This window comes from Aptenodytes patagonicus, unplaced genomic scaffold (assembly GCF_965638725.1).
Source record: "Aptenodytes patagonicus unplaced genomic scaffold, bAptPat1.pri.cur scaffold_43, whole genome shotgun sequence".
NCBI classification, from domain to species: Eukaryota; Metazoa; Chordata; class Aves; order Sphenisciformes; family Spheniscidae; genus Aptenodytes; species Aptenodytes patagonicus.
The window spans coordinates 656,072-682,959 of record NW_027472001.1 but is presented as its reverse complement, the minus strand read 5'-3'; the positions used below and the strand labels follow the sequence as shown (position 1 = coordinate 682,959).

At 58.7% G+C, this 26,888-nt stretch overlaps 1 protein-coding gene and 1 long non-coding RNA gene across 2 annotated transcripts; one reads left to right on the top strand and one right to left on the bottom strand.

Annotated features, from left to right (window-relative positions):
* Positions 1–848: 848 nt before the first annotated feature.
* On the bottom strand, positions 849–19,221 carry LOC143173265 (adenylate cyclase type 10-like). Its single transcript, XM_076363480.1, is given in 26 exon segments — positions 849–1,093; positions 1,775–1,953; positions 2,112–2,219; positions 2,613–2,821; positions 3,610–3,948; positions 4,632–4,886; positions 5,876–5,992; positions 6,852–6,988; positions 7,619–7,902; positions 8,339–8,425; positions 8,974–9,166; positions 9,884–10,037; positions 11,508–11,560; positions 12,423–12,612; positions 12,916–12,992; positions 13,639–13,760; positions 13,875–14,066; positions 14,636–14,724; positions 15,042–15,135; positions 15,572–15,777; positions 16,541–16,684; positions 17,314–17,352; positions 18,217–18,321; positions 18,591–18,747; positions 18,749–18,865; positions 19,069–19,221. Coding segments are annotated over 26 exon segments (3,978 nt in total). The 3' UTR covers positions 849–915.
* Positions 19,222–22,311: 3,090 nt separating this feature from the next.
* LOC143173281 (uncharacterized) lies at positions 22,312–23,951 on the top strand. The gene is made up of 3 exons (XR_012997511.1): positions 22,312–22,373; positions 23,644–23,746; positions 23,849–23,951. It is a non-coding gene; the product is annotated as an uncharacterized LOC143173281 (long non-coding RNA).
* Positions 23,952–26,888: the final 2,937 nt, after the last annotated feature.

Here is a 26,888-nt window from a genome sequence, read left to right as displayed (position 1 = left end):
TCTGTGGTGGCCGTGGAACTTCTGTGCTAAGGAGGGTGCCAGAGGAAAATCTGCATATGCAGAGCTCCTGCAGGCAACTGGAAGCTCCTTGAATGAAGCCCCTGCCATCCTGCCGTTCCCGAACCGAGCTGCAATTCGCCAGTGAGCTCCTGCCCATCTCAGTGAGCACAGCGGTAGCTATGCCCGCAATTTTGAGGTCTGCCACAAACTTACAGGTGCCTCAGTGCGAAGCGCGGAAGGTAACCTCCGGGTGCAAACCCTTCTCCTGCCCAAGCCCTTGGTAGGCAGCCAGAGGGGACGAGCCTGAGGAATTCTGCCACTAGAAGGAGTGCTGCCAGCTGGCCGGGAGGGAGGAGCGGATGTATGACCTGCCTGCGTGCTGTGTCCCCACATTGTTCCCCAGTGTCTGCGGCGCTGCTTATACACCGTAATTGTAGAGTTTTGCTGCAGACGCTGACTTGGGGGCAATGCTAGGCAGAAGGGCGTGTTGTTTCCAGTCCCCCGACGGGTTCAGACAAGGCAAAACCTTTGGCGATAGCTGTCCCAAGTCCCCTCGGCGTCTGGGGCTTTTCCTGTCACCCCCTGCCTTTTTATACAGGTTTCTCCTCCCCTTTAGCTGGGGAAAGATAGGGAGCAGCAGTCGCTGGCTGACCGTACGTGGGTGGTGAGGAACAAGAGCAACAGAGAGGGCTTCTGGTTTTAACGTGACCTAAAATCAGAAGCGTCTTCAATCACGAGTCTGCACCGGGACCTGCAAGAGAGCTGTAGCCATCACTGCTGGAGCAACAGTAGCCCTCCACAGCAACGAAAGACAGCGTCTCTTTCCGTGCCTCAGAAAGAAAGGCCCAACAACAAAGGTCATCATGGAGGAGATGTGTAATTAGCTGACTTCAGCTCCACCCTTCTGGTTTAAGTCTATCTGTGGCGGGAGTCTGCTGCCCGATAGGAGTCTGCCGCCCTGTCCGTGTTGGCCTTCATGCGCGCTGCCAGGCGGGAGAACGTCCGTCCGCTGGAAGTGCCCTCCAGGCTGAAGAGGTGCTCCAGTAAGGAAAGGCAGCAGCTCTGCCGCAGCAGCCAGGCTAGCCTCTTCCTCCTGCCACACAAGAGAAACTGCTGGGCCCAGAGGCTCTAGCTGTACAGTGCTAAATCGGACAGGGCCGGGGGAAAGCAGGGCGGCGGACAAGCCAGTTACACCTCCTCGGAGGAAAGGGAGCTGATGGAGAGAGGGCTGCCAGAGCGGAAGGGGGCAAAGAAGTGCTGCCGGGGGAAGCTGACCGCTCGAGAGGGCACGTTGGCACTACAGCGCCGGGGGGGGGGGCCAAGCAAAGCCGGGAACCAGCAGGAAAAGGGGTATTGGCCCCTGAGCTTCCTGATTCTCACACCTCACCTCCACCTACTGCTCCTTCCCCATGTCCCGGTCCTGCCTCCAGACCCCTGCCCCTCTTCAGCCTCTACTCCCTCTTTACAGCGCTCTCTTCCCAGTCACCACCAACCCCCTGCCGCAGCCAACACGTGTCAGCAGCCACATCCCCGGCTGCAAGCTGCTTTTTACCAAAAGGCGTGCTTTGTTCCCATGACTGCGCAGGGAGGGGAGGGAGCGTGGGGCTCTGTCGTTGCCTGTTTTACCCGCACATCGGTCCTTAACGCCTCGGTCCTGCTAAGGCCTATGTGTCAGGTTAGGTGTGGCCTCAAGTCTAGGCAGGTCTGGGCCCAGATGCCTGGGACCAGGTAGGAAATGGCTCTTCCTTCCCGGGTTCTCAGTTCTGCTTCTTACCGGGCCTCCTGCGGAAGGGAGGATGCTCTTCTGGCAACATAAGCGGCACACTGAAACTTTTCCAGCTGCGGCTTGACAAAGGCTCCAACGGAGGTCCGGGGAAACTGCCTTTTGAGCAGGCTCAGCGCCTTCCTGATCATTTTCTTTGCCAGCTTCAGGCGTCCCATATGACAGCAGACCTGCACAGGAAAAGGGAATCATCCCGATATGGAGTAGTTGCCCAAGAGACTGCAGGAATCTGCCAGTGGCTGGAGATGCCAGGGATATCCACTGCAACTGGGGAAGGCATCCAGCTGCGTCCCCCAGGCGGTCCCTCCAGACCTCCCCGTCTCTTTACCTCCCCTTTGAGGCTGAAGAAGGTGGCCTCTTCAAAGCGGGCTATCACATTCACTTTCTTCTCTACCGAGCTCCTCAGGACCTCCGCTTCGTTCAGCTTCATGAGGGCCTTTGCGCAAGCACACAGAGAGCAGGTGAGCGTGGGTGCAGAGCCCATGGCCAGCCTTGTCCTCCCCCGTTGCCTCTGGCATCTGTCTTAAGAGAGCCTGCTTCTCTCCCTGGTGATGCCCGCTCAAACACAGTCACCCTGGCTCAGAGCACAGGCACCAGTGATCCTTCAGACCGCCTCCCTGCTAATGCTCCTCGTGCTAAGGGCACAGTGCCCTGTGTCTCTTGCCGCAGAAGAGGCAAACCGGAGGAAGAAGTCAGGGTCTGACCCAGCATTTCCCTTCCAAGGCCCCGCGAAGGCATGCCCTCTTGCAACGGGGAAGTTGTCCTGCCCAGAGCCAGGCGACTGAGAGGACTCCGTGCACAGTGGGTCCTGGCAAGCAGGGCAACTCACCATGTAGCTGTTGGAGACATGCAGGTAGGCAGCCGCGCACTCCAGAAGGTAGTAAAAGGCTCTGGCAGCATCGCCCATTGCCATGTAGTGGCGAGCCAAAGGCACAAGCACCGATTCCACGATGGCTTTGCATTCACATGTGCCGTTGTGCTTCCCGTCGGTCTTGCTGGGCAGCTCAGTTGTCTGTTCGCTCTTTGCCAGAAACCGCCCTGCCACACTAGTCAGAGGACAGTTCCCAGGGGAAGAAGAGAGCACAGAATACACGGGCATCACCTATACTGGTCCTTCTCCCCACAGAGACGGCATCAAAAGCCCTTTGTTCAAAGCAGAGCACGAGGCCACGGGCAGGCAGGACTCATACAGGTGCTTTGTAGGTAGGGAGAAAAAGACAAGCTGGGCTTTCTGTCACCTCCCACAGGCAAAGCACTCGAGTCCCTGGGGCGGCGTCTCCCCTGCAGAGTTTGCAGCGCTACTCTGGAGGAACTGCAAAGCAAGGGCTGCTCCAGTGGAGGGTGACGATCACTCTGAGCCCACGGGCTTCCTCAAGCACTCTCTCATCGCCGTGGCCATCTCCTCCCAGCTCCCACCGCACAGAAAGCCTCTCCCCTAAGCTAGAGTCACAACCGGCAGCCAAATGCTGCCGCTTCCTTTGTCTCCTCTGGAGACCCTGAGCTCACTGGCTTCAAAAATAATCAAAACCTTGTCTGCTCACCCAAAATCCTCCTCCCTGAAAGCCTGCTGCTGCTGCAGAGCATCTGCAGCATCTGGAAAGAAAACAGGGGGTTAGACACCTCCTCGCGTACCCCGGGGGTAAGAGCTGCTCTTCCCAGCGGGCTTGCAAGGATCCTTGCAAGGGTCCCAACAGACTGAGGAAAGTCTGCAGTGGTCGTCCTCACCTCCTGGGCTCATCCCTAGCAGATCTACTCCCACCCGATCCCCAGCACACACCCCTGGCCTCCAGGAGGGCCCGGGCTGCAGAGCATGGTACACAGCATACCCTCAGTGCCGTGGGTCCTAGCCCTCTTCAGCTGTTCTCCTGCAAGCACCAAGGCCTCCCAGCTGCGGGAGTCGCCCTGGGCAGCAGGGCCATGAGGGCTCCCTCCGTCCTGGGTGCTGGTGACGGCGAAGCGGTGGAAGGCAACAAAGTCCCCTTGGCTGCAGCTCTTGCATTTGTGCGCGTGCTGCTCCAGGAAGGCGGCACACTTGCAGTGCAAGGCGACCCGCTGTCTCTCGGGCCACAGCTCATAGGCAGCCTCTCGCAGCAGCAGGACACAGAAGGCCAGGACGCCAGACTGCTGCTCCACAGTCGTCTTGCTCAGAGAGGGCCTCTCCACACCTGCAAGGCAAAGGGCCTTTGCGGCAGCCCGAGCTGGGGCCAGGGCTCAGGGCCGTCCCAGCCGGGGTATGAAAGTCATGCACATCCTCGGCAGAGAACCAGCGCTGCTGCACACCGAGCCTTGCAGCACGGGGAGAAAGGGCCCGCTCGCCTTGCTGACGCTAGCACAGCCCTGGGGACACAGTGCTCAGCTGCACTCCAGGCAGGAGCTGGGGATGTTGCCGCCAGCCGAAGCAAGCCCCGGCCAGCGCTTTCTCCCCGCTCTTGGCAAGGCGGTTCCCAGCCTCCTGAGCTTCCCGCCCTGGGCCACAGGGGAATCAAAGCCGAGTAAAAGCCTGTCAAAGGCCCCGGGGCACTCTGGAGGGCATCTTTGATCTGGACGCTGCAGGCGGCTGGGAGAGGATGTCAGGGATTCCACAAGCCCTCCCATGCCTGCGCTGTGAGCAGTGCTTGGAGGCAGGGGAGCAGAGGCACTTGGGACGGCTGGTGCGGACTTCCCTCCGGTGCAAAGCTAGTGTGCTTTGAGATTGACTTGTAAGATCTTTGAACAACCCATCCCGAACAGCCATGCCTGCCTGAGCTCCACCCACCCATCACTGGCGGGGGGAAGCGCACCATGCCCTGGGGAGCCCCGCCGGGACACAGCTGGGAGCTCCCTTGTCCGCCTTACTGCTACCACTTACCGCGCTCTGCCCGCAGAGAGGTGGCTGGCCCCTTGGTAGGATCTTGGACATCTTCTGGCACCTCTGTGCTTTTCAGCCGCTTAAGGATGTTGTCGCTCACCAACGTGTTCAACAAGCAGTTCATCTTGGGCCTGACGCCAGTGGGAAGGATGTGCGACAGCAGCTGGGTGGTAAACACTGGCCCGATGACAGCTGCAAACTTCAAAACCATCTGCTTCAGCGGCTTTATCCGGTCCAGCTGAGCCAGCGCAATCTCTGTCAAAAAGCAGCAACACGTCTCTCTCTTGCCTGTTCCCCATGCTGAGGCTGGAGAGGCTGGAAAGTTTCAACACATGAAACGGGGTCGACTTTGGCCTCCTCTCCTCGGGACTGCACCTGCTGGGCAATCGCAACCCAGGGTAGGCGTCTTCAAAATGGCTCCGCTCCTGTTGGAATCGCAGGCCACAAGGCCTGGGGAAGAGCAAGACGCTCAAACAAACGCTCCTCCACCAAGGGTGAGGAGGGCAGGATCCAGCAGGTACACGCATCCCATGATGCGCCCTACCAGATCTGGAGTAGTGCGCAGAGAGAACAGAGAACTTTCCCCACATCAGAGGTGGACTCAGAGCTCCCCACAACAGTTGTCTTAACTTGGCCAGACGATACTATTCCTTTCTTTTGGTTGTCGTCTTTTTTTTTTGGACAAAACAACTTTTTAGCATGACGCTTCTCCAAGGTTCATACAAATGGCTATGGCTAGAGAGGAGAGACACTCATTGACAGTTCCCCCATCCAGCTCCCCTGGCTACGGGGGAATTTCCGTGGCAATCCACAGAAAAAAAACGGGTTTGGTTTGGATTAAGTGCCCTGAGACCAGCGCTAGCTGGGGAACTTAAAAAGAGAATAGCGAGGTAGAAGCCACGTTCAAAGTCGAGTCAGAGGCAAGTCAAAGATTTTTCCCAGCAAAGGCTTTGCTTCTGTGAGAAAAGGGAGCCATTTTAGTGCTGCACCAGTAAGCTTTTCTCTCCTACCCGCTGTTGGAAAGCAGGCAGCACGCTCACGGCTGGTCCACGCCCAGGAGGGGGAAAGGGCTGCCCGCAACCCCAGGCCTGTTCCTGGTTGGACTGGAGCCACCTTCCCAGCAGAGCCCCCAAGCTGAGAGGGTGACTCTGCAGCACACAGATGCCCAGCCTCCCTCTAGCCGATGCCCCGGGAAGGGGCCCCAGCACAGCCGCGAGCCGGCAGAGCGGCGCTCGGCCCCTCACCTTTCAAGCTGGCAGGCAGCATGGTGTTCTCCAGGTTCACGTCTGGTCTGATGATGCAGACCCTGCCATCATTCCCCGCGCTGGAGCTCGAGGTTGCTGCGAGGGCTGAAGCCTCGACTGCAGAAGCTGGGTGGAGCAGGAGAGCACGAATAAGGCAATTTGCAAAGTGACTTGCAGCTTGCAAACATTTCAAACTTCACCTGAGATGGGACAAGTCCCACCTTACACGGGCCAGTGTGGGCGCGCTGACCTGCCTGCGCTGAACGTGGGTCATTAAGCAGAGCAAAACAGTTTCCTTGCACAGCCCTCCCAAAGATGTTCTGCCTTCAGACCAGCTTTCCCAAACAGTCCCTCAGTCAAAGCTTCCAGACTTCCCAGGGGGCGACTGAACGCCCTGGGACAGAAAGCAGCAGCATTGCTGCCTTCAACAGCGCTACGTCCGCAGCCAGGGAAATTGCCGGTGGTCATGCAAAACGGAGCGTCAGTCCTGGCTGTTCCCAAGGCCACGGCACTCTGGCTGGCATTGCTCTCTCGGTGGCATTACCACCGTTTTCTTCCGTTACCAGCACCCTTGTGGGGATTTATGGTTTTGGATTCAAGTTTCCCGGGCCTGTCCCTCACCCCAAGCTGGGGTTTGTTCTCAAGCGAGCTGGCGTTTGGGCAAGGTAAATTACGTGCCCATTAGAATGCCTAAGGAACACCAGAAACACATGTGCTCCGGAACAATTTCCCCTCTGGTTTAGCCCCCCAACCCCCGCCCCAAGAATTTAGGCCCCTCCAAGCCACCAGAACTCGCTAGCCCCTGCTTTGGCTGTCCCAACAGCGAGGCACACAGGAGCCCACAACCTCCGCCAGACCAACTTCTGCACTGCTGCAAGATCTGACTCTGCCCAGATCCATGGGGGAACGACAGGGCAAGACTGTGCTGCAGACAATGCGCCACAGCGACTCTCTAGTCAGCAGCAAAGGTGCTTACTGATCAGGTTCTCCCAGTTGTCCTCTGCTTTTTCACCCCGCCTCCGGTTGCGGAACAAGAGCATGTCGTTGCAACAAAGGCAGCGCAGCAGCTCCTCGCAGTAATAGGGGACCCCCAAGCTTCTTTGGATCAGGAACCTGGACAGGAGCAGACCCGGCAGTGACCCCCACAAGGAAAGTAAGGTGAAACACAGTTCAGGTGGGCGGCGAGTAACTCGGGCATAGCAGGGTAGCCAGCATCTTCGTCACAGCTACACCTCACTTTTGAAAGGGACGGTCCTCCCGCTGGCTTGAGCTTTTGGGCCCCCCTGAACCCCCAGCCTTCACGGAAGTCCATCGGAAAAGAATTGCGGACAATGCCCAAAGCACAGAGCAGCAAGCCCTGCCTTTCCTCTCCTCGGGAGCCTAGATCCTCTCTGGCAGCAGGGCAGACCTCTGCCCCGGGGAATCTCCCCCACAGCCTGGCCACCTAGACCAAGGCCTTTTCACACCCCAGCCACGCTTGGGCTTGGGACTCTTCCTCCCTTCCTCCCTTCCTCCCTGTGCAACAGCGAAGGGCTGACACCTCCCACGCTCTGTGCCGAGGGAGTTGCCCACTCTCGGCTCCCACCTGCCAGGGCGAGGCATAAAAAGCAACCCACGCCCAGTACTTGCTAGAGGCACTGATGCTTCTAGCGGCCCTGCGCTCCCTTTCCTGGGGAGGTGAGTCCCTTCCATGGTCTGCATAGGTTCAAGCCCTCAGGAAGAGCTCCCCTGCTTCGAACTTACCTCGCTAGATCCCTGGAGATGCTGACCACTCCAAGGCCCTGGCAGACTTTCTGCACCATGGCTGAAGGTTTCAGCTCGTCCAGGTGAAGACAGGTGATCTGCTGGGATGTTGTGTTCTCTGCTGCGGCTTTGCAAAAGCTCTCTGTTCGCGCGTAGCCTGGAGCTAAGCTCATGACCGTGAAGAGGGAGACGTCTTGGAGCAGGGGTGACATGATACTCCAGGAGGCAGGGTCGATGAAATGGGCATTGTCGATGACAAATATGCCAAATTCTGCTCCAATGGCCTGAAAAAAAGCAGGGTGTTCTGAGGGCAGTCCGGTGGATTCTCAAGTGTCTTCCGGGGAGGAGATTTAGCCTCTGTCTCTTGAGAGGATGCTCTGATGTCTCTCCCCAACCACTTCCCTGCTCAGAAGCTTACTGACTCTTAATTTCTTGGAGACTTTAAGGTCACACCTAACATCACTTGCCCTGCAGAAGGAGGGAGCTTGGGCAAGGGAATGCAGAAGACATCGTTCCTCCTCCAGGGCACACCTTGCGGGAGGAAAGTTATTGGGTGTGCTTGTGGGGCTGCGGGGAGGAGGTGGGGGGTTTCTCAGGCCCTGAATGGCGATAACCCAGATGCCTGGTCCTCTCACCCGCTCACACGCTGTGGTGCAGAGCCCACAGCCGGCAGGGTTGTTTTCCTTCTCTGACCCAGGAGGAAGGAGGAGAAATGCTCACCTTCTCTAGCACTTTTGCCCAAGTCGAGTGCAATTCCGTTTTCCTTTGACTTTCAGGCATCTCGCGAACCTTGTCCGAAACGGGAAACTGGCCAGAAAAGGAGTCAGGGAGAAAGATCACTCCGGGGCTAGGGCACACCTACCCACCGAGCAAGACCACAGAGCAAACCGCCTCTGCTGGCCTCAGCACCTTCCCTCTCCCCAACACAGGCGCAAGGAGCCACAGGGGGGACTTCACCTGGAGCCTAAAGCGAAGGCCCTCTGCTGAGGGTCTCTGGCAGAGCTGGGGCTTGGGGGTGGGCTGAAGAGCTGGCTCTCTGGCTGTGGGAATCTTGGGCTGACTGGAGCAGAGCACTCACACAGCAGTGACCTCAGCACGAGGTCAGCACCAGCCTCTCTCCAATGCCACTTCCAGGGTGCCGAACAAGGCACCGGGCACTGCCAGGTGCAGCACGGGACATGATCTCACCACAGTCAGGGAGCCCCCCGGGCCCAGGAATGGGAAACGTGTGCTAGGACCCTTGCGATTCCCACCCCTGAGCTAAGGCACTCCCAGCAGCGTGCCCACCCGACGCCAGACCCAGAAAAGCTCGTGAGAAGGCCTTCTCCAGGGCCAGAGAGGCCTCTCGCGCTCACCTTGACAAGGAAAACGTCATTGAGGAGGCAATAGCTGCTCTCTTCGATTGTCCCTCGGAGCTTTGTCTGCAGCATGCACTGCCTGTCACTGCACAGTTCACAGTCCTGGAGGCCCAGGGCCCTGGCCGTCAGCGTACGGATGGCAGAGAAGGACTGCCTCACGTTGACCTCTAGCAGTTCCATGGCAACTACCCTGCCGTGCAAAAGCAAAAGGGACTGAGATCCCCAACAGCCCAAGCCTTCTAAGACAAAAGGGGTGGAGATGCCCTTGGGGGGAGCTCTTCAGCCACCCATCTCAAAGTGCTTCCCAGAGAAGGCCAAGCTTTTCACTCCTCCTACGAGAAAGGGCACAGAGGGGCACTTGCTGCCAAGCCACTGGGAGAGCCAGGTCCAGGCCCTGTGTCTCCGCAGCGCCAGCCCAGGTCTCGTTACGTCCCCCCTGCAGAGGAACTCACGGGGCTAAGAGGCAAGGATGGAGCAAGCGGTGAGTTTGCCTTTGGGCTCCAGACCTTAGCAGTCTGCCTCCCAGACCACGGGAAGGCTTTTCTGCCCCAGTGCTCCTTCTGGGAAACACGCAGAGGGCAAGCAGGGCTTCTGAGACAGGCCGCCCTGCTGTCTGTTGGGTCTGGAGTCAGATGAAAAGCACTGAGCTTGAGCTCTTTCCTTCTGTCTGTGCCTGGCCCAGAGGTGAAGGAGGAAAGGCCATGGCTCAAGAAGCCACCTCCAACTCCCCAAAGAGGCAGAGGCGGGAGCAGAGCACGCAGGAGCTCCTAGCGAGTGTCTCCAGGAGGCTTTTTCGGGAGGCTGCAGCCCAAGGGCCAGGCGCACTGGCAGAGGGGCTGGAGTGTTCCATGGCTGCCAGGGGACGGGCAGGGGCAGTGTCCCAAAGCTGCAGGTCAAAAACCTGTACCTGTGGCCAGCAGCCTGGCCTAAATAGGCCAGTTCAGTAAGTAAGTGGCTCTTTCCGGAGCCCATCGGGCCCTCAAATGCCAGGATGTGCCTTTCTCCTAAAGCCTTATAGGCTTTCAAGCAGCTGACAAAGAGGTCAATCTCCTTCTCCCGACCTGGGAAGACAAACAAGAAAACGAGCTGCTGGCGCGTGCTGAAAAGCAAAGAGCCGTCCCTTTTGCTGGCACCCTCCACCACAGCTTCCCTCCCCGCCACTACATCCGCCAGCCTGCCTGCACCCAGGCCTCCTTCCCGCCCGCTCATCCCAGCTTTTGCACCTCTGCCTTCCTCAGAGCAGTAGTGGGCCCGCCTGCCCCACCGCGCGGCTCCCATGCCCTCTTCCCTGCCCCGCACCCCTCCCCTCCCACAGGCACAGAGATTCAGCCGGCCCCATGCAACTCCCCACAGTGATCCAGCACAAGACTGGAAGGGATGATTTGAGTCGCTGCAGGCAGCTATGTCCCAAAGAGGCTCAAAGCATCTCCTTGCTGTACCACGAGCCACAGAGCGCTTCCCGGGAGTTAAGGCAGCGTCTTCAGGCCTGTACTGGTTTTGGCTGGGCTAGAGTTAATGTTCTTCAGGAATAGCTCGTATGGTGTTGTGTTTTGGATTTGCGACCAAACATTGGTGTCGATAACACAACGATGTTTTAGTTATTGCTGAAGAATGCTTGCACGGCGTCCAGGCCTTTTCCATTTCTCACGCCGCCCCGCCAGCGAGCAGGCTGGGGGTGCACAAGAAGCTGAGAGGGGGCACAGCTGCGCCAGCTGACCCCAACTGACCACAGGCCTATTGCCATACCATATGATGCTGTGCTCAGCAAGGAAAGCTGGGGGAAAAAAGGAGGAAGGGGGGACATTCGGAGTTATGGCGCTTGTCTTCCCAAGTCACCATTACATATGATGAAGCCCTGCTTTCCTGGGAATGGCTAGACACCTGCCTGCCGATGGGAAGCAGTGAACGAGTGCCCGATTCTGCCTTGCGCACGTGCGCAGCTTTTGCTTTACCTGTTAAGCTGCCTGTATCTCAGCCCACCAGTGTTCTCACTTTTACCCTTCCGATTCTCTTCCCCATCCCACTGTGGGGAGCGAGCGGCTCTGTGGGGCTGAGCTGCCTACCAGGCCTAACCCATAACAAGGCCCAAAGCATCCGGCAAGACACCGAGTGATTAAAGGCATCCCGTGTGTCCTGGCATTTCCATATCTACACCCAGATGCTGCCAAGAAAGGAACGCTGAGGATTACCAGGGGGAGAACCTACCACCCAGACTCTCTGTCAGTCTGGCAGAAGGAAATCTCTTTCCTGATCCCAAAGACAGGGATCAGTTTAGCCCCCAGGGGGTGAGCAGCTCCATAGCTGAAAGGAACCTTCCTACCAGGTCTGGAGCACGGCAGGGAGCACCAGGCGCCTCACCCTGCTTTCCACCCCAAAGATATCAGCCAAGTAGTGACCAAGACAGGCGGCACTTCCTTAGGGCCGCTGCAGGCAACACCGTCCCTGGCAAAAGCTTCTCCCTTCCCAGCGTGGCACTAAAAGTTACCAAGGGGAAGAAACGGCTTCAGAAGAGCAAGGCGTTCTCCACCTACCCAGCAATGGGACGTACTCGGACCTCTTCTTGGTAAGAGCCATGCCAAATATGCTAGAAACAGGGGAACAGAAAACACAAGTCAATTAGCTGGTGAGAAGCCAAGGGACGTAGAGAAGCAGCCTGGCAGGGAGGGGCAGGACGTGCTGCTCCTCGGGTACCTGCTTTTCTTTCGAGCAGCGTGTTAGCCCCTGCACGCTCCCCTAGCCAACGTTCGAGCTGCACGCTAGGACAGCTGCAAGCATAAAGAAGCCCAATGGCCACGGCGCGGCAGGAGAACGTATCGAGAGTCCATCACCAGAGGCCATACCCAGAGAAATCGGAGACACGCGAGAGAAGCCAGGGTGTGCTGTTGGCTAGCAGACATTTACCACGTTGGCCAAGAAAAACAAGTGCCTTGGAAAGGAGGACTTGTGTCACTGAACGGGTTGGGATGCCAAGCACCTGGCACCTTTGGCTCAAGTCTTCCCGTAGTTTCAAAGAGACGGCAATGTTAACATTCAAACCCTCATCCAAAGAGGGGGTCAACTCCTGGCCCGGGGGAAGAGCTGAGATTTCAGCAGGAAGACATGAGGAAGAGTGTCCCGATGGTCCACGTTTCCCCATGGGAACCGGACTGGCCCAAAGCTTCCTGCTCAGAAGCAGCTGGGACAAAAACCTCCTTGGGTCAGCGTTACCAGGGCATGGGCTGGAGCAAGCACAGCACGGAAAGCACAGTCGAAAGCCATTTGGACAGAGCCAGCAGGAGACAGCAGGGGAGAAAGGCAAAAAGCCTCCCACGCGAGGGCTTCCGACCCTCTCAGCCACAGGGAAGGGAGACCAGCTTGGTCTCTCTCTGCAGAACTCCTCTTTGCTGGCCAAGGCTGCACCCTCGGTGCCACCGTCCCCTCATCCAGCCCTCTCAGAGGACACTCACCTCTCCTCGGGGATCCCCACATATTGGTAGACAGTGCCAGGATGCCTAAGGCCTTTCATCTCTCTCGCCGGCAGCTCCCTGAAGTAGTAAGGGGGCAGCCGAGAGGTGGCGTAGGTCACTGCATCACAGGACACCAGCCCGGGGTAGTGCACCATCATCCGGGCTGCCAAATTCACCTTCTGGCCAATGACTGCCAGAGAGAGAAAGAGAGAGCACGCATTGGTGTGCCGGTGCCACCAGCCCCACGGCACCCTTCCAGGCCAATGGCTGCCTCACCTCCGGCACAGGCCAACCCCACGGCGGGGTCAGGAGAACTCAGGGGAACAACCGGCCACGGAGCCCATTCTCCCGCCCCAGGCCAGGACCAGAGCTGCCTGGGCCGTTCCTGACGGGCTGCTGGGCAAGCCCTCTCCCAGCCCACCTTCCTCTTCCAGACTGCTATGCTTAAGCAGGCCCACGACAGCCTCCCGCACCTCAGACACACGCCTCGTACCTGTGTATTCATATCTCACAGGGTGGCCAGTGAGTCCGCAGAACACCGTCCCGCTGGTAACTGCAACAGACACTGCCCTGGCACACGGGGAAAGAGTGCGGCTTCAGCAGCGCCCCTTCATGAAGCCCGCCCGGCTTCATCCCTTCCCGCACCTCCCCTCGGCGCTAGCCTGGGCCACCTGCCATCCTGCCCTGCCAGCACGGGTCTCGGGGACTTGGAGAGCTCAGGGGCGCAACATACCCGGGTTGCAAGGGACAAGGGACAGGGGTAGAGCGCATGCAGCAAGTTTTGGACACTTCCCCTGAGGCCACATTCCCTGAGCTGCGACCTGCAGAAGGCCACAGCCCTCTCGTGAGCAAAGAGGGAGGGAGGGAGGAAGGCGCCCACGATGGCACCGCCTGCCATGACAGCATCTTGAGATCAGGTGGCTGGGCCCCATCCCTGGTCATGGGCCAGTCACCCAGAAGGGCCTGCCTCTGACACCAAGGAGCCTCTCGCCTTTGCGAGGGCTCGTTCCAGCGCGGTGGCTAGCAGGGTGTGCTCGGAGGGACTCGGCCTGGCTGCCGTGGGCTAAGCCCAGGGGTCACCTGCCACCTCTCAGGGCACTGCCTCCTTCCTGCCAGGGACAAGGGAGGGCAAGCTGGAAGGCACGTCTCTTCCTGGTAAGCCCCCTTGCGCCGTCCCAGCCAGCATGCACCCCCCTCACCCCCGCCACACACTCACTCTCTTTCCCCGAGCATTGTGGAGCACGAGTTGAAGATCTGAATAGCACTCTGCAAGGCGTGAAGGCTCTCGTAGGGCAGCTTTTCTCCAGCGAGTCCAAACACACAGAGGAACGTGCAGCCCTGCCAAGGACAGATGCAGCACATCTTGCTACAATGCCTAAGAGGGAGTCTCTCCCTCTTGCTCACTGCCCACCCTCTCAGCGTGGGGGGAGGCGATTGCTCCCCCACACTCACTTTATCAAACCGGAGGACTTTGTTGAGTTCGCCCTTGTGAGGACAGAGGATTTCTCGCATCATCCTGCTGGCATTGTGGAGGATCGTGTAGACTTCCACTGTGGTTTTATCCTCAGCCAGCCGCAGCTGGATGAAGAGGCTGGTGACTGGCCGTAGCTCAGAGAAGAGGTCCAGCGGCACGCTGTCATCAAGCTGGAAGACAAGAGCACGACGGCTTCACCAGCCTGCTCTCCTGGGGGCTTACTGCCCACACCAGATACCGAGGGACGGCAGGCGTACTGGCAATAGCAGGTACTACCGGAGGAAGGGATAAATCCTCCTCTCAGTGCAAACGGCCGGCAGGCTGCCCAGCCTGCGGCAGGCAGATGCCGAATCATAACACAAATGACAAAGGAGAGAAAGGTGCTCCGGTAACACCCCATCTTGGGACAGGTATGGGCATGAGGGCCGACCCTCAGGGATGCTCTAGGGACTTCAGTGGAATCTCCCCTTTATGCCACCATCATGTCCGCAGCACCTCCAGCACCATACCCACGGAAAAGACAGAGAGACAGAAGCCCGCCTCCCGCCACCCGTGTCTCTCTGAGGACAACGCACACAATGGTGCAGCACCGGTGCTCCTTGGCTCAGTTTCCCCACGTTGTTGTCTCAGGGTGCATTTTCTTTTGTTTGTCTGTCTTCGTGAAGACTCCATCTCTGCAATGCACCACTTCTTCTACCCTCCAAAAATGCAGCCCCCAGCAGTGGCGGCCTGGCCGTACCTTCCTGAGAGCAGCTTCTGGTATGTACTGCCTAAGCACCTCCTCCGCATCATAATCATTGGGCAAGAGAAAAGCAGGCCTCATGGCGCCTGAGGAGAGAAAATGCAGCTGGTTGCTGGGAGGATGGGACTACGAGGTGTTGGAAAGCAGGGGCTGGCGCTGGAAACGGGGGAGAAAGAGTCTTCTGCGTTTGCTCATGTTGCCACCTCCAGATGCTCGGGGCAGAGCTGTCCCCTGGAAGGAGGAGGCAGCAGCAGCGACTGCCCCAGCTGAGGCACAGGAGGGCCAAAAGCAGGAGTGCTATCCGAAAGGGGGGAGAGGGCGGAGGTGGTTCCTCTCTGGCCCCTGAAGCAGCCAGGCCCCACCTTTCCGGGCAATCACAGAACAAGGTGAAGTTGGCACCCACCTTCCCCTTCCAAGCCGTGGCTCACTGAGCGTTGTACAAGCTTGCGTAAAGCGTCTTGGCATTCTGACCAAGACATCCAATCCATGCCTGTAACCTGGAGACACACAGAATGAAAGCACTGCCACTGGCCTCCCCAGGAGTCCAGGGGACAGAGCCTGCCCTCCACCGTCACTGCCCAGAAAAGGGCACAACAAGCCCACCTGGCTGGATGGGACACAAGTACTTCCTCAGAAGCACCGGAGCTGGGCAGGTATCACCCAAGCATCCCCCAGCTGTCAACAACAGCTCCATGACCCACAGAGGACATTGCTGGTGGGGCCAAAACCCTTCCAGTGCCTCCCGACCCCTCAAACCAAGCGAGCCCAGCCCACCGTTACCCCCGAGATGGAAGGACAAGAGCTTCAGCTGCCTGCCCGCTTTCACAGCTACAGCTCTCTCCACATTCAGCTCCTCGGCCTTCTGACACCTCCCTCATTCATGCCCAGGTCCGGGCCCTCGGAATCGCTCTAGAGGCCGTCCCATCCACCTACCTTCACAGCTCTTTTGCCTGCAAGACGCTTGGTCCTGAGCCGGTGCTGCTCACAGAGCTCCCAGGAGGTGGCTGAGAGGATAACTTCACCTGCATTCGCAAGCTGTTCAGCCTCACAAACTTCACCCAGGGCCTGGCCGCAGATCAAGAAGTACTGCCGCCTCTTGTCTCCGACAGTCAGGAGGCTCATGGACCCTGCAGAGATCCCTGGTGAGAGAGAGAGAGAGAGAGGGAGAAGCAGAACTGACACAGGGAACATTTTGAGCTCTACAGTCCCCAGCATCTCCGCTGGTCAGAAGCTAATCTGAAGCCCAGTGGGGAGACGGGCTTTATGGAAGGGGAGGGCGTCCTCCGTCCTACTCGGGGGGATACTGACACAGGTCCCTGAAACGGGTGTCTAGAAAGAGACAAGCAAAGGTGACATTGACAATGTGTTGAGAGTGCCGGGCATCTTGCCCAGCTGCCTGCCCCAGAAGCCCAGCAAACCAGCGGGCTTGATCACCGCCTGCTCCGTTTACGTGCAGGCAGGTTGGAGCTGTCTGCTTGAGAAAACACAACAGCCTGCCAAAGCCCTTCTCACAGCCGCATGCAAAGCAGTTCCCCTTTGCTCTTTGTGAAAGGCAGGGGAGAATCCAGCAGGGGAAAGGATGCAAAGCCGCCCCCACCTGAAAAAAAGGAAAGGAGAACTACCTCCCGCAGACGTCTGTGCTAAAGCAGGCATTCAAAGACCCTAATACTTGATCTGACACCCGCTCTGCCTTTAAGCTTCCTCTGCATCTGCAAACGCACGCAAAGCCAGCAGTCCTGGTCTCCCATCCCCACTCCGACTACAGCTGGCCCCTTGAATGCTCGCAGGACATGCTTTCCTTTGGCACTAGCCCCAGTAGGGATCCCCGCGTTCCCTGCCCGTGAGAAGCACCCTATGGCACGGGAGAGTGCCACGGATCTGCGCCTGGCACAGCGCCCGTACCTATCTTCAGTTGGACCTTCTGACCCACGTGCGTGTCACGACTCCCACACTTCTTCTGGATCTGCCAGCTACATTGCAGCACCAGGCTGATGGTCTTAGCCAGCTCCTGGGGTCCTGTTCTCCACAGCACCAGCACAGCATCCCCTGGGGAAAGCGAGGGGAAGGTAAAGGCTCTGCTGAGACCTGACTCTCCCCGACCTACGCTCAGTGGCAGGGACAGCAGAAACCGGCCAATGTGCTGAGGAAGATGGGCTTGTGGGAGGGCATGGTCCTCCAGGACGATGGCACCGGGACACCTCTCCTCTCCCGGGCCAGCCACAGCAGCAGCCAGCCGGCAGCGGTGGCACCCCCTGCCCCAAGCGCTCCTCTGCAGCTGCAGCACACCAGGGAATCCTCCCCGCCTCGCAGCCTGGCAGCCCGAGCTCCGCCACCACCAGGGCCTCCCTGCCCCTCACCACCACCCCAACACACACCTTTGGGCTGCGCTTTCTAGGCGGTCTCCTCCTCTCAGCGCTTCTTTGCCCCCACCCCCAGCCCAGGGCCCTACAAGTGGGGGCAGAGTGAGGGGAGCCACAGCCCTTGCCAAAGCCAAACCGCAGGCAGGCCCGGGGGGAAAGAGAAGCCTGGAGAAAGGGCGGCGTGCATGCCTGGCCAGAAAGCTGGCTCAAGGTGCTGCACAGAGCCTCCTGAGAAGGAGAGCAGAGCAAATGGCCGCCACAACAGTTAAATGCTGCAGATGACTAGACGTGGGCATCGTCGTCCTAAGTACGTACCAGCAAACTTCAAGATGTCTCCTCCAAAAATCAGCATCTCTGTGGACAGAGGGAAGGAAAGGAAGAGTCATGTGGACACCTTCTTCCAGAAGCCACGGAGCAAGCCCCTCTGCCCAGAGAGGAGCACTAAGGAGGGAGACTCCGCAACCTCCCTGGGCAACCTGTGCCAGCGCTCAGTCACTCTCACAGTCAAAGCGTTTCCTGACGTACAGAGGGAACCTCCTGTGATTCAGTGCGTGCCCGTGGCGTGGCCTCTGGTCCCGACACTGGGCACCGCTGGAAAGAGCCTGGCTCTGTCCTCTTTGCACCCTCCCTTCAGGTTTTAGGCACATTACTAAGATCCCCCCTGAGCCTTCTCTTCTCTCGGCTAAACGGTCCCAGCTCTCTCAGCCTTTCCTCACAGGAGAGATGCTCCACACCCTTCATCATCCCTGAGGACTCTCTTGCTTTGCTCTACAAGTGCTGCCAAAGGGGTGGCCACAATGTGCTCACGGTCAGCTCGGAAGGGTCAAGATGTGCCCTGTGAAAAGGGGCTCGTGAGGGTCTCGCACACGCACACACACGTCAGTGCCAGCACCCTCAGGTCACTCTCGCGCTGGCACTTGCTGGATGCCCTCAGCCTGCTCTGGGCCCTAACGCATCACTGAGCCGGGTGTTCACGCCAGAGACACAGAGGTGGCTGCCGAGAAAGCGGGTGCCTCCTCAGCCACAGTGGGGAGCAGAAAGGACCTGCGCTGGTCCTGACTCGCCAGGAGACCCTGGCTGCTCTTCCTGGTCCTCCGGGCCACAGAAAGCTCCAGCCCTTCAAAGGAGGCAGGACCAGGCTGCCCAGCAGGTCTGCCTCCACCCTCCATGAGCAGCCTCACGGCCCGATGCCAGACAGTCCTGCAGCATGGCTCTTACCCTCCAAAATGTCACACAGGTAGTAATTGAGGGTTTGCGCCAGCTCATCGGTGCCTCTGTCTGCGCCGCTCCTCTGGATGAATTTCTCCGTCAGAGCAGTGAAACCTGTAACACGGGCACCCAGAAGTCAGGAAATGCCCACGTGGGCCAAAGGACCTGGCAGCCAGTTCCACGCTGCCTGGCCCGAGAGCCTGTAGGTCACACCTTCCCATGCCCCGGCTCAGTGCTGGTGGCAGCTGTGGTTGACCACCCAAGATAACCCATCCCGCTCTCTTTGGGCATCCCAGCAGTGACAAGATGGCCACTCTGCCTGAGGGGCAGGGGCGGGGCTCCAAAGGGCCCGGTGTGTCCCAAAACGGCTCGTGTCACCCCACCTGAAATATCTGCAAAGAGCAACACTCCGTGGACAGTCTGACTGTCGCTCTTGGGGGAGTCCTCAGCAAGGAGCCTGGGGAGGAAAACTGCTGCTTTCTCCAGGCCTGAGCGGTGATGTTTCCTCTCCCAGGCAGAAGCCATTGTCAGCGCCCTGTGGCACACGGGGTACCTCAGGAGAAGATGGCCGTGCCCCGCTGGGAGGAGGACGAGGACCTCACCGCACAGTGCGAGTTGCACAGTGAGCCCGGGGCCTCTGTGCGGGACGACTGGCCCTCTGCCCTCACGGGAGTGCTCACAGTCACCCAGCAGTGGCCTCCTCTCTAGCTCATCGCTTACCCGTCAGCTGTCCTCAAGCGACACAATCAGCTAACAGTGACATCCTCCATATGTCATCGCCTGCTGAGCAGCTGCCACCGTGACCCAGGCTCCCTCCTTGACGCTGAGCCACCGACTCAGAGGCGGCCAGCGCCACCCCACTTCTTCGAGGACAGTGCCGAAGGGAGGCTCCTGCAGCGACCTGTTGCTGAATTTCCAGCTGCTTCCCCCGTTCCCAAGGACCAGCTGCCGCCGGCACACACAGCTCTTTGCTACCACTGGTCCTTCCCCTGCAGCTACACAGCCTGTCGCCATCTTCCCAGCAGGCTCGCTCCTTTCTTGCTCCCCTGATCCCTCCCCAAGCCCCCCGCTGCCCCAGCTCAGACAGGGGAGCCCTCCAGCTCTCCCATCCCTCCATCCACACAGTGCCTGTCATGGACGGTGGCCTGCCTCTGGCAGAGACAGCGGCTCCTGAGCTGCCCTCTTCCCTGGGCTGTGCGAGAGCTCCAGCACGTGGAGCCAGGCCTCTCATCCCTGGCGGCAGCCGGGGTTTCCCAATGGAAAGGGAGGCCAGGGCACATACCTAGGCTGCCCCACAGCTGCCAGGTGGCAGAGCGGAAGCCATCAGAGAGACCGTGGTGGAGCAGCAATCAAGCCTCACGCAGCTGCACGACCGCGTTCTCGGTTGTGCCGAAGCACTAGGCCCAAGTGCCACCACTCTCCCAGGGCGATGCCAGAGGAGGCAGGGGTCATTCGCAGCGAGTCAGCAGGAGGTGCTGCGCCTCCTGGGACTGGCACGAGAGCTGTGCAGCCTCTCGTGTGGCGAGGAAACCTCCCCGGGCTGGGAACCCTGGCTCACAAACAGCCCTCCTCCACCGGGCTCCACGGTCCCGTCAGCTGTCGCCATGGGCCAGGCAGCGCGCTACCGGAGAAGCACGAGCACTGCCAAGAGCAGGACTGTGAAGGGGAGGAGGGCTACCAGCCAGCACCACCAGGTCCCGCGGAGGCCAAAGCTCTTCTTCTCCCTGTTCAGTCAAAGCAAGGGGTGGATGAGATTGGGTGCCAGGGAGACAGTGATGCTGGGGGGGACAGTGGTCTGCGCAGCCCCCTCAGTGCCCCTCTGACTTGGCCTCTGCCTTGGGAAGTGAATGGGGAAGCGAGCACCAGCCCCGGGAAGGGGCTTCAGGCCAGCCCGTGCCATCCTGCTGCTGACGGCTCACAGCCGAGCACATGATGCTGGAAACCTGCCTGCCGCCTTCTCTCCCTTCCTCAGCACTACAGGAGAGGTTGTCTTCTCGCCTGCATAAGCCTTCCCTGAAAGACCAGTACCAAAAAAGGGTCTTAAAAGCAAGCAGAAGTGACTCGTGCAAAACACTTACACCCGGTGCCTGCCCGTGACATTCCGACACGCACAAAAAAAAGCCAGGAAGGTTTCTGTGTGCCTGCCTGCCCAGCTCTCACACCAGAGAGCTGGGACAGAAGGGCCTGGGAGCTGCTGCTGCAGCAAAAGGAAGGGACAGAGCTCTCTCTTCTGGAGACAGGAGGTGGAGAGGGACCAGGGACGCTTGCTGGGCCATATCTGAAGAGCATGCGGCAGCATGCAGGCGGCCAGCCAACAGTCCCTCCTGTGAGGAGCAGCAAGGGCTGGCTGGTCCCTAGGGGAAGGGGAGCGGGGAGTTGCCCAGCGCAGGCAGTGCCCTCACCACCGGCCTGCACCAAGGCCTACTGTTGCTCCAGCAGTGATGGCCTTTGTTGTCGGGCCTTTCTTTCTGAGGCACGGAAAGAGACGCTGTCTTTCGTTGCTGTGGAGGGCTACTGTTGCTCCAGCAGTGATGGCTACAGCTCTCTTGCAAGTCCCGGTGCAGACTCGTGATTGAAGACGCTTCTGATTTTAGGTCACGTTAAAACCAGAGGCGCTCTAAAACCAGAGGCCCTCTCTGTTGCTCTTGTTCCTCACCACCCACGTACGGTCAGCCAGCGACTGCTGCTCCCTATCTTTCCCCAGCTAAAGGGGAGGAGAAACCTGTATAAAAAGGCAGGGGGTGACAGGAAAAGCCCCAGACGCCGAGGGGACTTGGGACAGCTATTGCCAAAGGTTTTGCCTTGTCTGAACCCGTCGGGGGACTGGAAACAACACGCCCTTCTGCCTAGCATTGCCCCCAAGTCAGCGTCTGCAGCAAAACTCTACAATTACGGTGTATAAGCAGCGCCGCAGACACTGGGGAACAATGTGGGGACACAGCACGCAGGCAGGTCATACATCCGCTCCTCCCTCCCGGCCAGCTGGCAGCACTCCTTCTAGTGGCAGAATTCCTCAGGCTCGTCCCCTCTGGCTGCCTACCAAGGGCTTGGGCAGGAGAAGGGTTTGCACCCGGAGGTTACCTTCCGCGCTTCGCACTGAGGCACCTGTAGGTTTGTGGCAGACCTCAAAATTGCGGGCATAGCTGCCGCTGTGCTCACTGAGATGGGCAGGAGCTCACTGGCGAATTCTCCCCTCTGGGCCTCCGTCCTGCTCCCCATCGCCTTTTGCTCTTCCTCCGTCTCCATCCTGGAGGCCATCGCTGTTCTGTCCTTCTCCGCCTCCTTGTCCTCATCCACATCCCTCTGTTTCTCAGTCTCTCTGGATTGTTTCCCATCCTTCTCTTGCTCTCTGTCCCGCTCTCTGTCTCTGCCTCTCCCTCTCCCTTTCTCTCTCCCCTCTGCCCCTCTGTCCTGCTCCCTGCCCCATCTCTCTCACTCCGCTCTCCTCGTGCCTTTTCCCTCTCTCTGACCCCTGGCCCGCTCCCTCACCCTGCCTGTGACAGTCCGTCCCTCTGTCCTCCTTCCTGCCCTTCTTCTTCTCTGTCCCCCTCTCCTGCTGCTTACCACTACTTTTACTCCTGCACCCTCCTGTCCCCTCCCCCTCCATCTCCTCCCCGCTCTATCCCTCTGCCCGCTCCTCACCAGTAGTTTGCCTTTCTCCACTCCCTGCCCAGCTCCCCCTGCTCTCCCCGTCCCTCTGTCCTGCTCCCGTCCCTCTGTCCTGCTCCTGTCCCTCTGTCCGTCTCCCGTCCCTCTCCGGGCACCCCACCGCCCTGCCCCACCCCTCTCTGCCGCTCTGTCCCTCTCTCCTCCTCCTCCCTGCTCCACCAGGGCTCCAGGGCCTGGGCAGCCCCGCGGAGGTGGCAGCCATGGGGCCTGCGGGGGGGCGGGGCCCAGCCGGGGGACGGTGTCCCCGCAGGGTCAGGCAGCAGGAAGGCGTGCCCCGCGGCATGCCGGGAGCTGTAGTCCTGGGGCACGGGGCTGCCGGGCGACCATGTTCCGTCCCGGGGCATGCCGGGAGCTGTAGTCCTGGGGCACGGGGCTGCCGGGCGACCATGTTCCGTCCCGGGGCATGCCGGGAGCTGTCATTCCCCCCGCCTCAGCTTCCCGGCAGCCCTGTTGGTGACGGGAGGTGCAGTCTGTGCTCCAGCAGTGGCCCAGCTGAGGTGAGGGCTGGGGCCACCGGTGAGGTGACCGAGGCCCTTGTGCGGGTGCGGGGATGTCTGCTGCCCGCTGGCTGCCCGGGGATGGTGGGGGGGCTCCAAACTGCCCGGTACGACGGGCTCCCGGTCAGCTGGAGCCGGGCCCAGCCGGGGCAGCCCTGGGAGTGACCCGAGAACTGTGGCGGGGAAGGAGACGGAGACAGACCGCCGCCCCCCCAGGCACAGGCACCGGGCTCCCCGACTCCCAGAGCCGCCCCAGCCCCGCTCGCCCCCTGCAGCTGCCCCGGCCGTCTCTCTGTCCCGCTGCCCGTCACAGTTTGTTTTCTTCCAGTGCTGTCCTGCTCCCCGTTCCTTTTTTCTCTCTCTGTCACTCTGGCCTGCTCCCCGTGTCAATTCTTTAATGCCGCCATCTCAGTCCTGCAGCACATCGCTATTTTTTTTCCCTCTTCCATCCCTTTGTCCTGCTCCCTGCCCCTGTCCCTGTCTCTCTTTCCTTTTGTTCTGCTGCCCATCTCTGTGCTCCAGCCCATTGCCATTTTTTTCCCCCTTCTCGGTCTCCTTGTCCGAATCTGACCCTCTCTTTATTTCTCAGTCCCTTTGTCCTGCTCTCTGTCCTTCTTTGTCACTCTTCACCTGTATGCCCCACTCCCTGTCCCTGTCTTTCTCTATCCCCCCTTCCTTCTGCTTCTCCTTCCCGCCGCCCCCCCATGCCTCTGTCCTGCTCCCCGACCGTACCTTTTCTTCCTCCATCTCTCTGCAGGGCTCCTCATCCCGATTTCTCTTGATTTCTCCATCTCTCTAGCCTTTTCCCTGTACCTGTCTTTCTCTCTCGGCTCCCCTGTCTCCTCTCTCGCCTTATTTTTCTCTTTCTAGTCCTCTGTCCTTCTCCCCATCAGCTTAAACGGAATGAGCAGGTGTCCCTGTGCTCTGGTGTTTACCTTGCATTGCCCTAGGGAAGATGTGTGTTTTTAGGGCTAGGGCTCATTTGGAAGCTGATCTCCTTATGGAGACGGCGGAGCTCGGCATAGTTAAAGCAGAGGTTATTCTCAGCTGGTGCTCTGTGCCTCTTGTTGAAATTTCGAGCAGGCTGTGGGCCTTATTTTGAAGGAAGGTTTCTTGTTCTGCGCTTACTGCTCCTCGGGATGCTGCACAGGAGTGGTGTTGGGGTCTGCAGGGACAGGTGGGACCTGCTGTGATTCCTCGTAAACGTGAACTGGGCTTGTCCTAATGTACTCGAATAAACCAGACTAACTGCATATGGTTTTCTTCGCAGACCCAATTCCAACCAACGTGCTCGGCGCTAATGAACAAGAGACCGTGCGCTACTTTTCCAGACGTCACTGGCTGCAAGTTAGCTGAGCGCATCACTTACTCAGGTAACGGTGCAGTTGGTCTGTGATCAGGGATGCGTACCTGCACGACAGTGCCTTCATGAATGTTCTCTGGTCTTGCCGCTTCAAAGCCCTTCCTTCTTCCAGAAACTTCAAGATGGCATTTCTTATTCTGGGCTTCGGGCTGGAGTTGGACCTACCGTTGAATGGCTGATATAACGGGCTCAATAAAATGTGAATGAGAACCCCGCTTTGTTGTTGTTGTTGTTTTCTAACAGTGTCAGAACTTTGGTAAGCAAGAGGAAGAGTGGTTGAAAGAGTCTGTTCTTTGAGAGTAACGTATTCCCGTGGCGTGCCCATCTTTGCATGGTGAAGGTTTCCTCCCTGCAGTATGGTTTTGCTGGGCTGCGAGGCTGTTTGGGAGTAGCAGAAGTAAGAAGTTTCATCTTTCAAGGTAACGAAGCTGTAGCAAAACTAGCAGGAAAAGCTAGTTTCTTCCTAGAGTGCTGTCTGAGAAAAACAGTAGCAAGTAGAGGCCCTTGCAATTGGCTTTTTTATGCAATCTTCCTACGGAGCTTTTGGTATGGATTGACTTCTGGGAAGTAAGACCTGAGTTCCTGTGCACTCTCATACGCAGTGCTGCCTCCCAAAATAGGCCGACCCTCTTCCACTTCTGCTCCTTCCACGCTCGTATGGAACAAGGAAATGCAGGAGTGTGCAGATTCAGTAATTTGCTGGCAACGGGTGTTCGCTGGGGAGGCCTGGCGTAAGGCGTGGCCCAACGGGGCCGTGAGGTCTCAGAGCCCGTGGCCGCAGCAGCAGCAGCACGGTGTGAGAGTTGGGGGGCCGTGGTCCTCACCCGCCTCCTCCTCTTCCTCCTCCTGGTGGCCCTGCAAGCCCAGGACACCCAGGCTGCTCTGAGACGAGCACAGGGAGCAGGTAGGCGGGCAGGGGGACAGCACCCAGCCCCAAGCAGTGCGGCGTGGCACCCACCGCACCTCAGCGGGGTGGCAGTGGGGCCAGGGCTAGGGCTGGGTCCGGGAGAGCAGCTGAGCCGGGCTGGGCCAGGCAAGCCAGGCAGGCACCATGGTGCGGGCAGGGGGGGCAGACACCCCGCGGGGAGGTGTGGAGGGTCTGCGGCCACTTTGGGGGTGTTTTCCGGGCAGGCGAGGGGGCCGGGAGCAGTGGTGCGGGGTGAGAGACCTGGGCACTGAGTCCCTGTGGCTTTCAGCCTCGGGGACGTCCCGGAGCGGCGTGCTCAGATGATGTCTGCTCGGGAAAACAGGAGCGTTTCTGCTCTAGTCCTGCAGCCCTGCTCCCCTTGGACGAACTGCAGGTCCCTGGCCCACAGGAACACGCAGGGGTAGCACTGGTGCAGCCTTTCACGGGCTCTTGTCCACGAGAAGCGTAGACAATTGCTTTTTCCTCCAGTTCTTTAGCGTGGGCTTCCTCTGTGTGCATGGAAGCTTCTCTGATCTGTGCTTGATTCCAGATGATGGCATTGGCAGTGCTTATCGAGCTTCTCAGCTGGATCCTGCTTATGGGGAGGCGATCCTTGGGGGCGTCCCAGAGGTAAGTTATCAATGTCTGTCTGCTTGAGGGAATAAACACTTATGTTTCAATAGGTTATTCATGTGCAATTTTACCTAAGATCCTCTTAAGGCCTTCCAAGAGCTTTTTGTGCCTTGCGGGCGTTGCCCAGATGAGTCATGAATATTTCTTTGCCTGAAGACCTGCTAGGTCTCAGAGAAAAGGTCACCCATGTTCCTTTTTAGCTGTGGGAACCAACACCTTGGTATGTGTGCCATGTCATTACCTCACCCCCTTCCAGTCACTGCAGGTGACTCAGGAAGAAGCAGATCAGAACATGCAGTGGAAACTCTCCTCACCTGTGTTTGATTACGTGTGTTTGGTTCCTGCAGTCCTTGTTGATCAAGCCACTCAGTGGAATCCTGTTCCTGAGCCCGGGTGGTATCCCGGAGGTAAGTATTCAGTCTTCATTTGTTACTGGCCTTTTGTCTTTGTTAATATTTGGTTTCTTATTTGTTAATCTTTTGTTGTGATAGTTCAGCCTTCCAGTGGCCAGCAGGCTCTTCTCTACAAGAGTGGTGAATGATCATTTTTTCCTCTGGTGCTCCATGCTCCCGCTGTAGTGTGGGCTTCCTGTTGTGTGGGTGAGAGGTCTCCTGGTAAGAAGGCCCTGAGAGGCCCTGTGTTTGTCCGTCTGGTCCTTGAGGGGTGTTGCACGTGGCCTGGAGACAGTAGTTTGAAAGCTGCCAGGTCCCAGCCAAGAGGTCACAAGGCCCCTCTGAGCTTTGGAAATCTCAGCCTGCATCTGGGTCCCGTGTTGTTGCCTGCCCCGCTTCCAGTCACAGCAGGTCACTAAGGAAGAGGTAGATCACAACACGCAATGGAAGCGTCTTCCATCTCTGCTTGATTAGAGCTGGCCCTGTAGACAACGGCTACTTGACTTCTCAACTTGAGCCTGTCCGTGAGCCTCAGGGCGATCCCACAGGTAAGTCCCTTGAACGAATGAGCACTTACGTTTTAATTTTCTGTTCACGTGAAATTTAACTTACTACTTTCTTGGCTGATGCTCGGGCACGCAGAAGAGCAGAGAGGGAAAGGGTCAGGCTCAGTGATGTGCCCCAGGGGGCTCTGCCTTGTGAAGCTGTCTTTGCCAGCTGCTCCGCCCCTGTGCTGCTTCCAGTGCTGACTGCGAAGCCAGCAGGCATGTTGGGGTTGAGCTTAGAGCTGGTGCGAGCTCCAGGGAGTCCTTTCTCCCGACAGCTCCGTGCCTGGTTAGTGGCCACGGCAGGCACCTGGTAAATGTTTGCAAGATGCTCCTGAGTGGCACGTCGTGGCTTTCTACTTCCTTTGAGAGCTGCCAGCTCAAAGCCCAAATGTCAGGCAGGCGCCTCTGCAGGTGTGAGAATGTCACACGCCTGCATGTGTGTGCCATGTCATTACGTGACCCCCGTCTATGTTCCGCTATTCAGTTATGACGGTGTAGATCGGAACATGTGATGTTAACTTCTCATGGGTGTTTGGTTGCAGATGTGGCCACAGGGAGGGCTTTTCCAGCTCCTTGGCTGGATCCCGGGCTGGATCCCAGCTGGCAGCCCAAGAGCGAGTAGTCAGTCTTTATTGACTTCACAGAACAAGCACTCCTTTTCAATATTTTGTT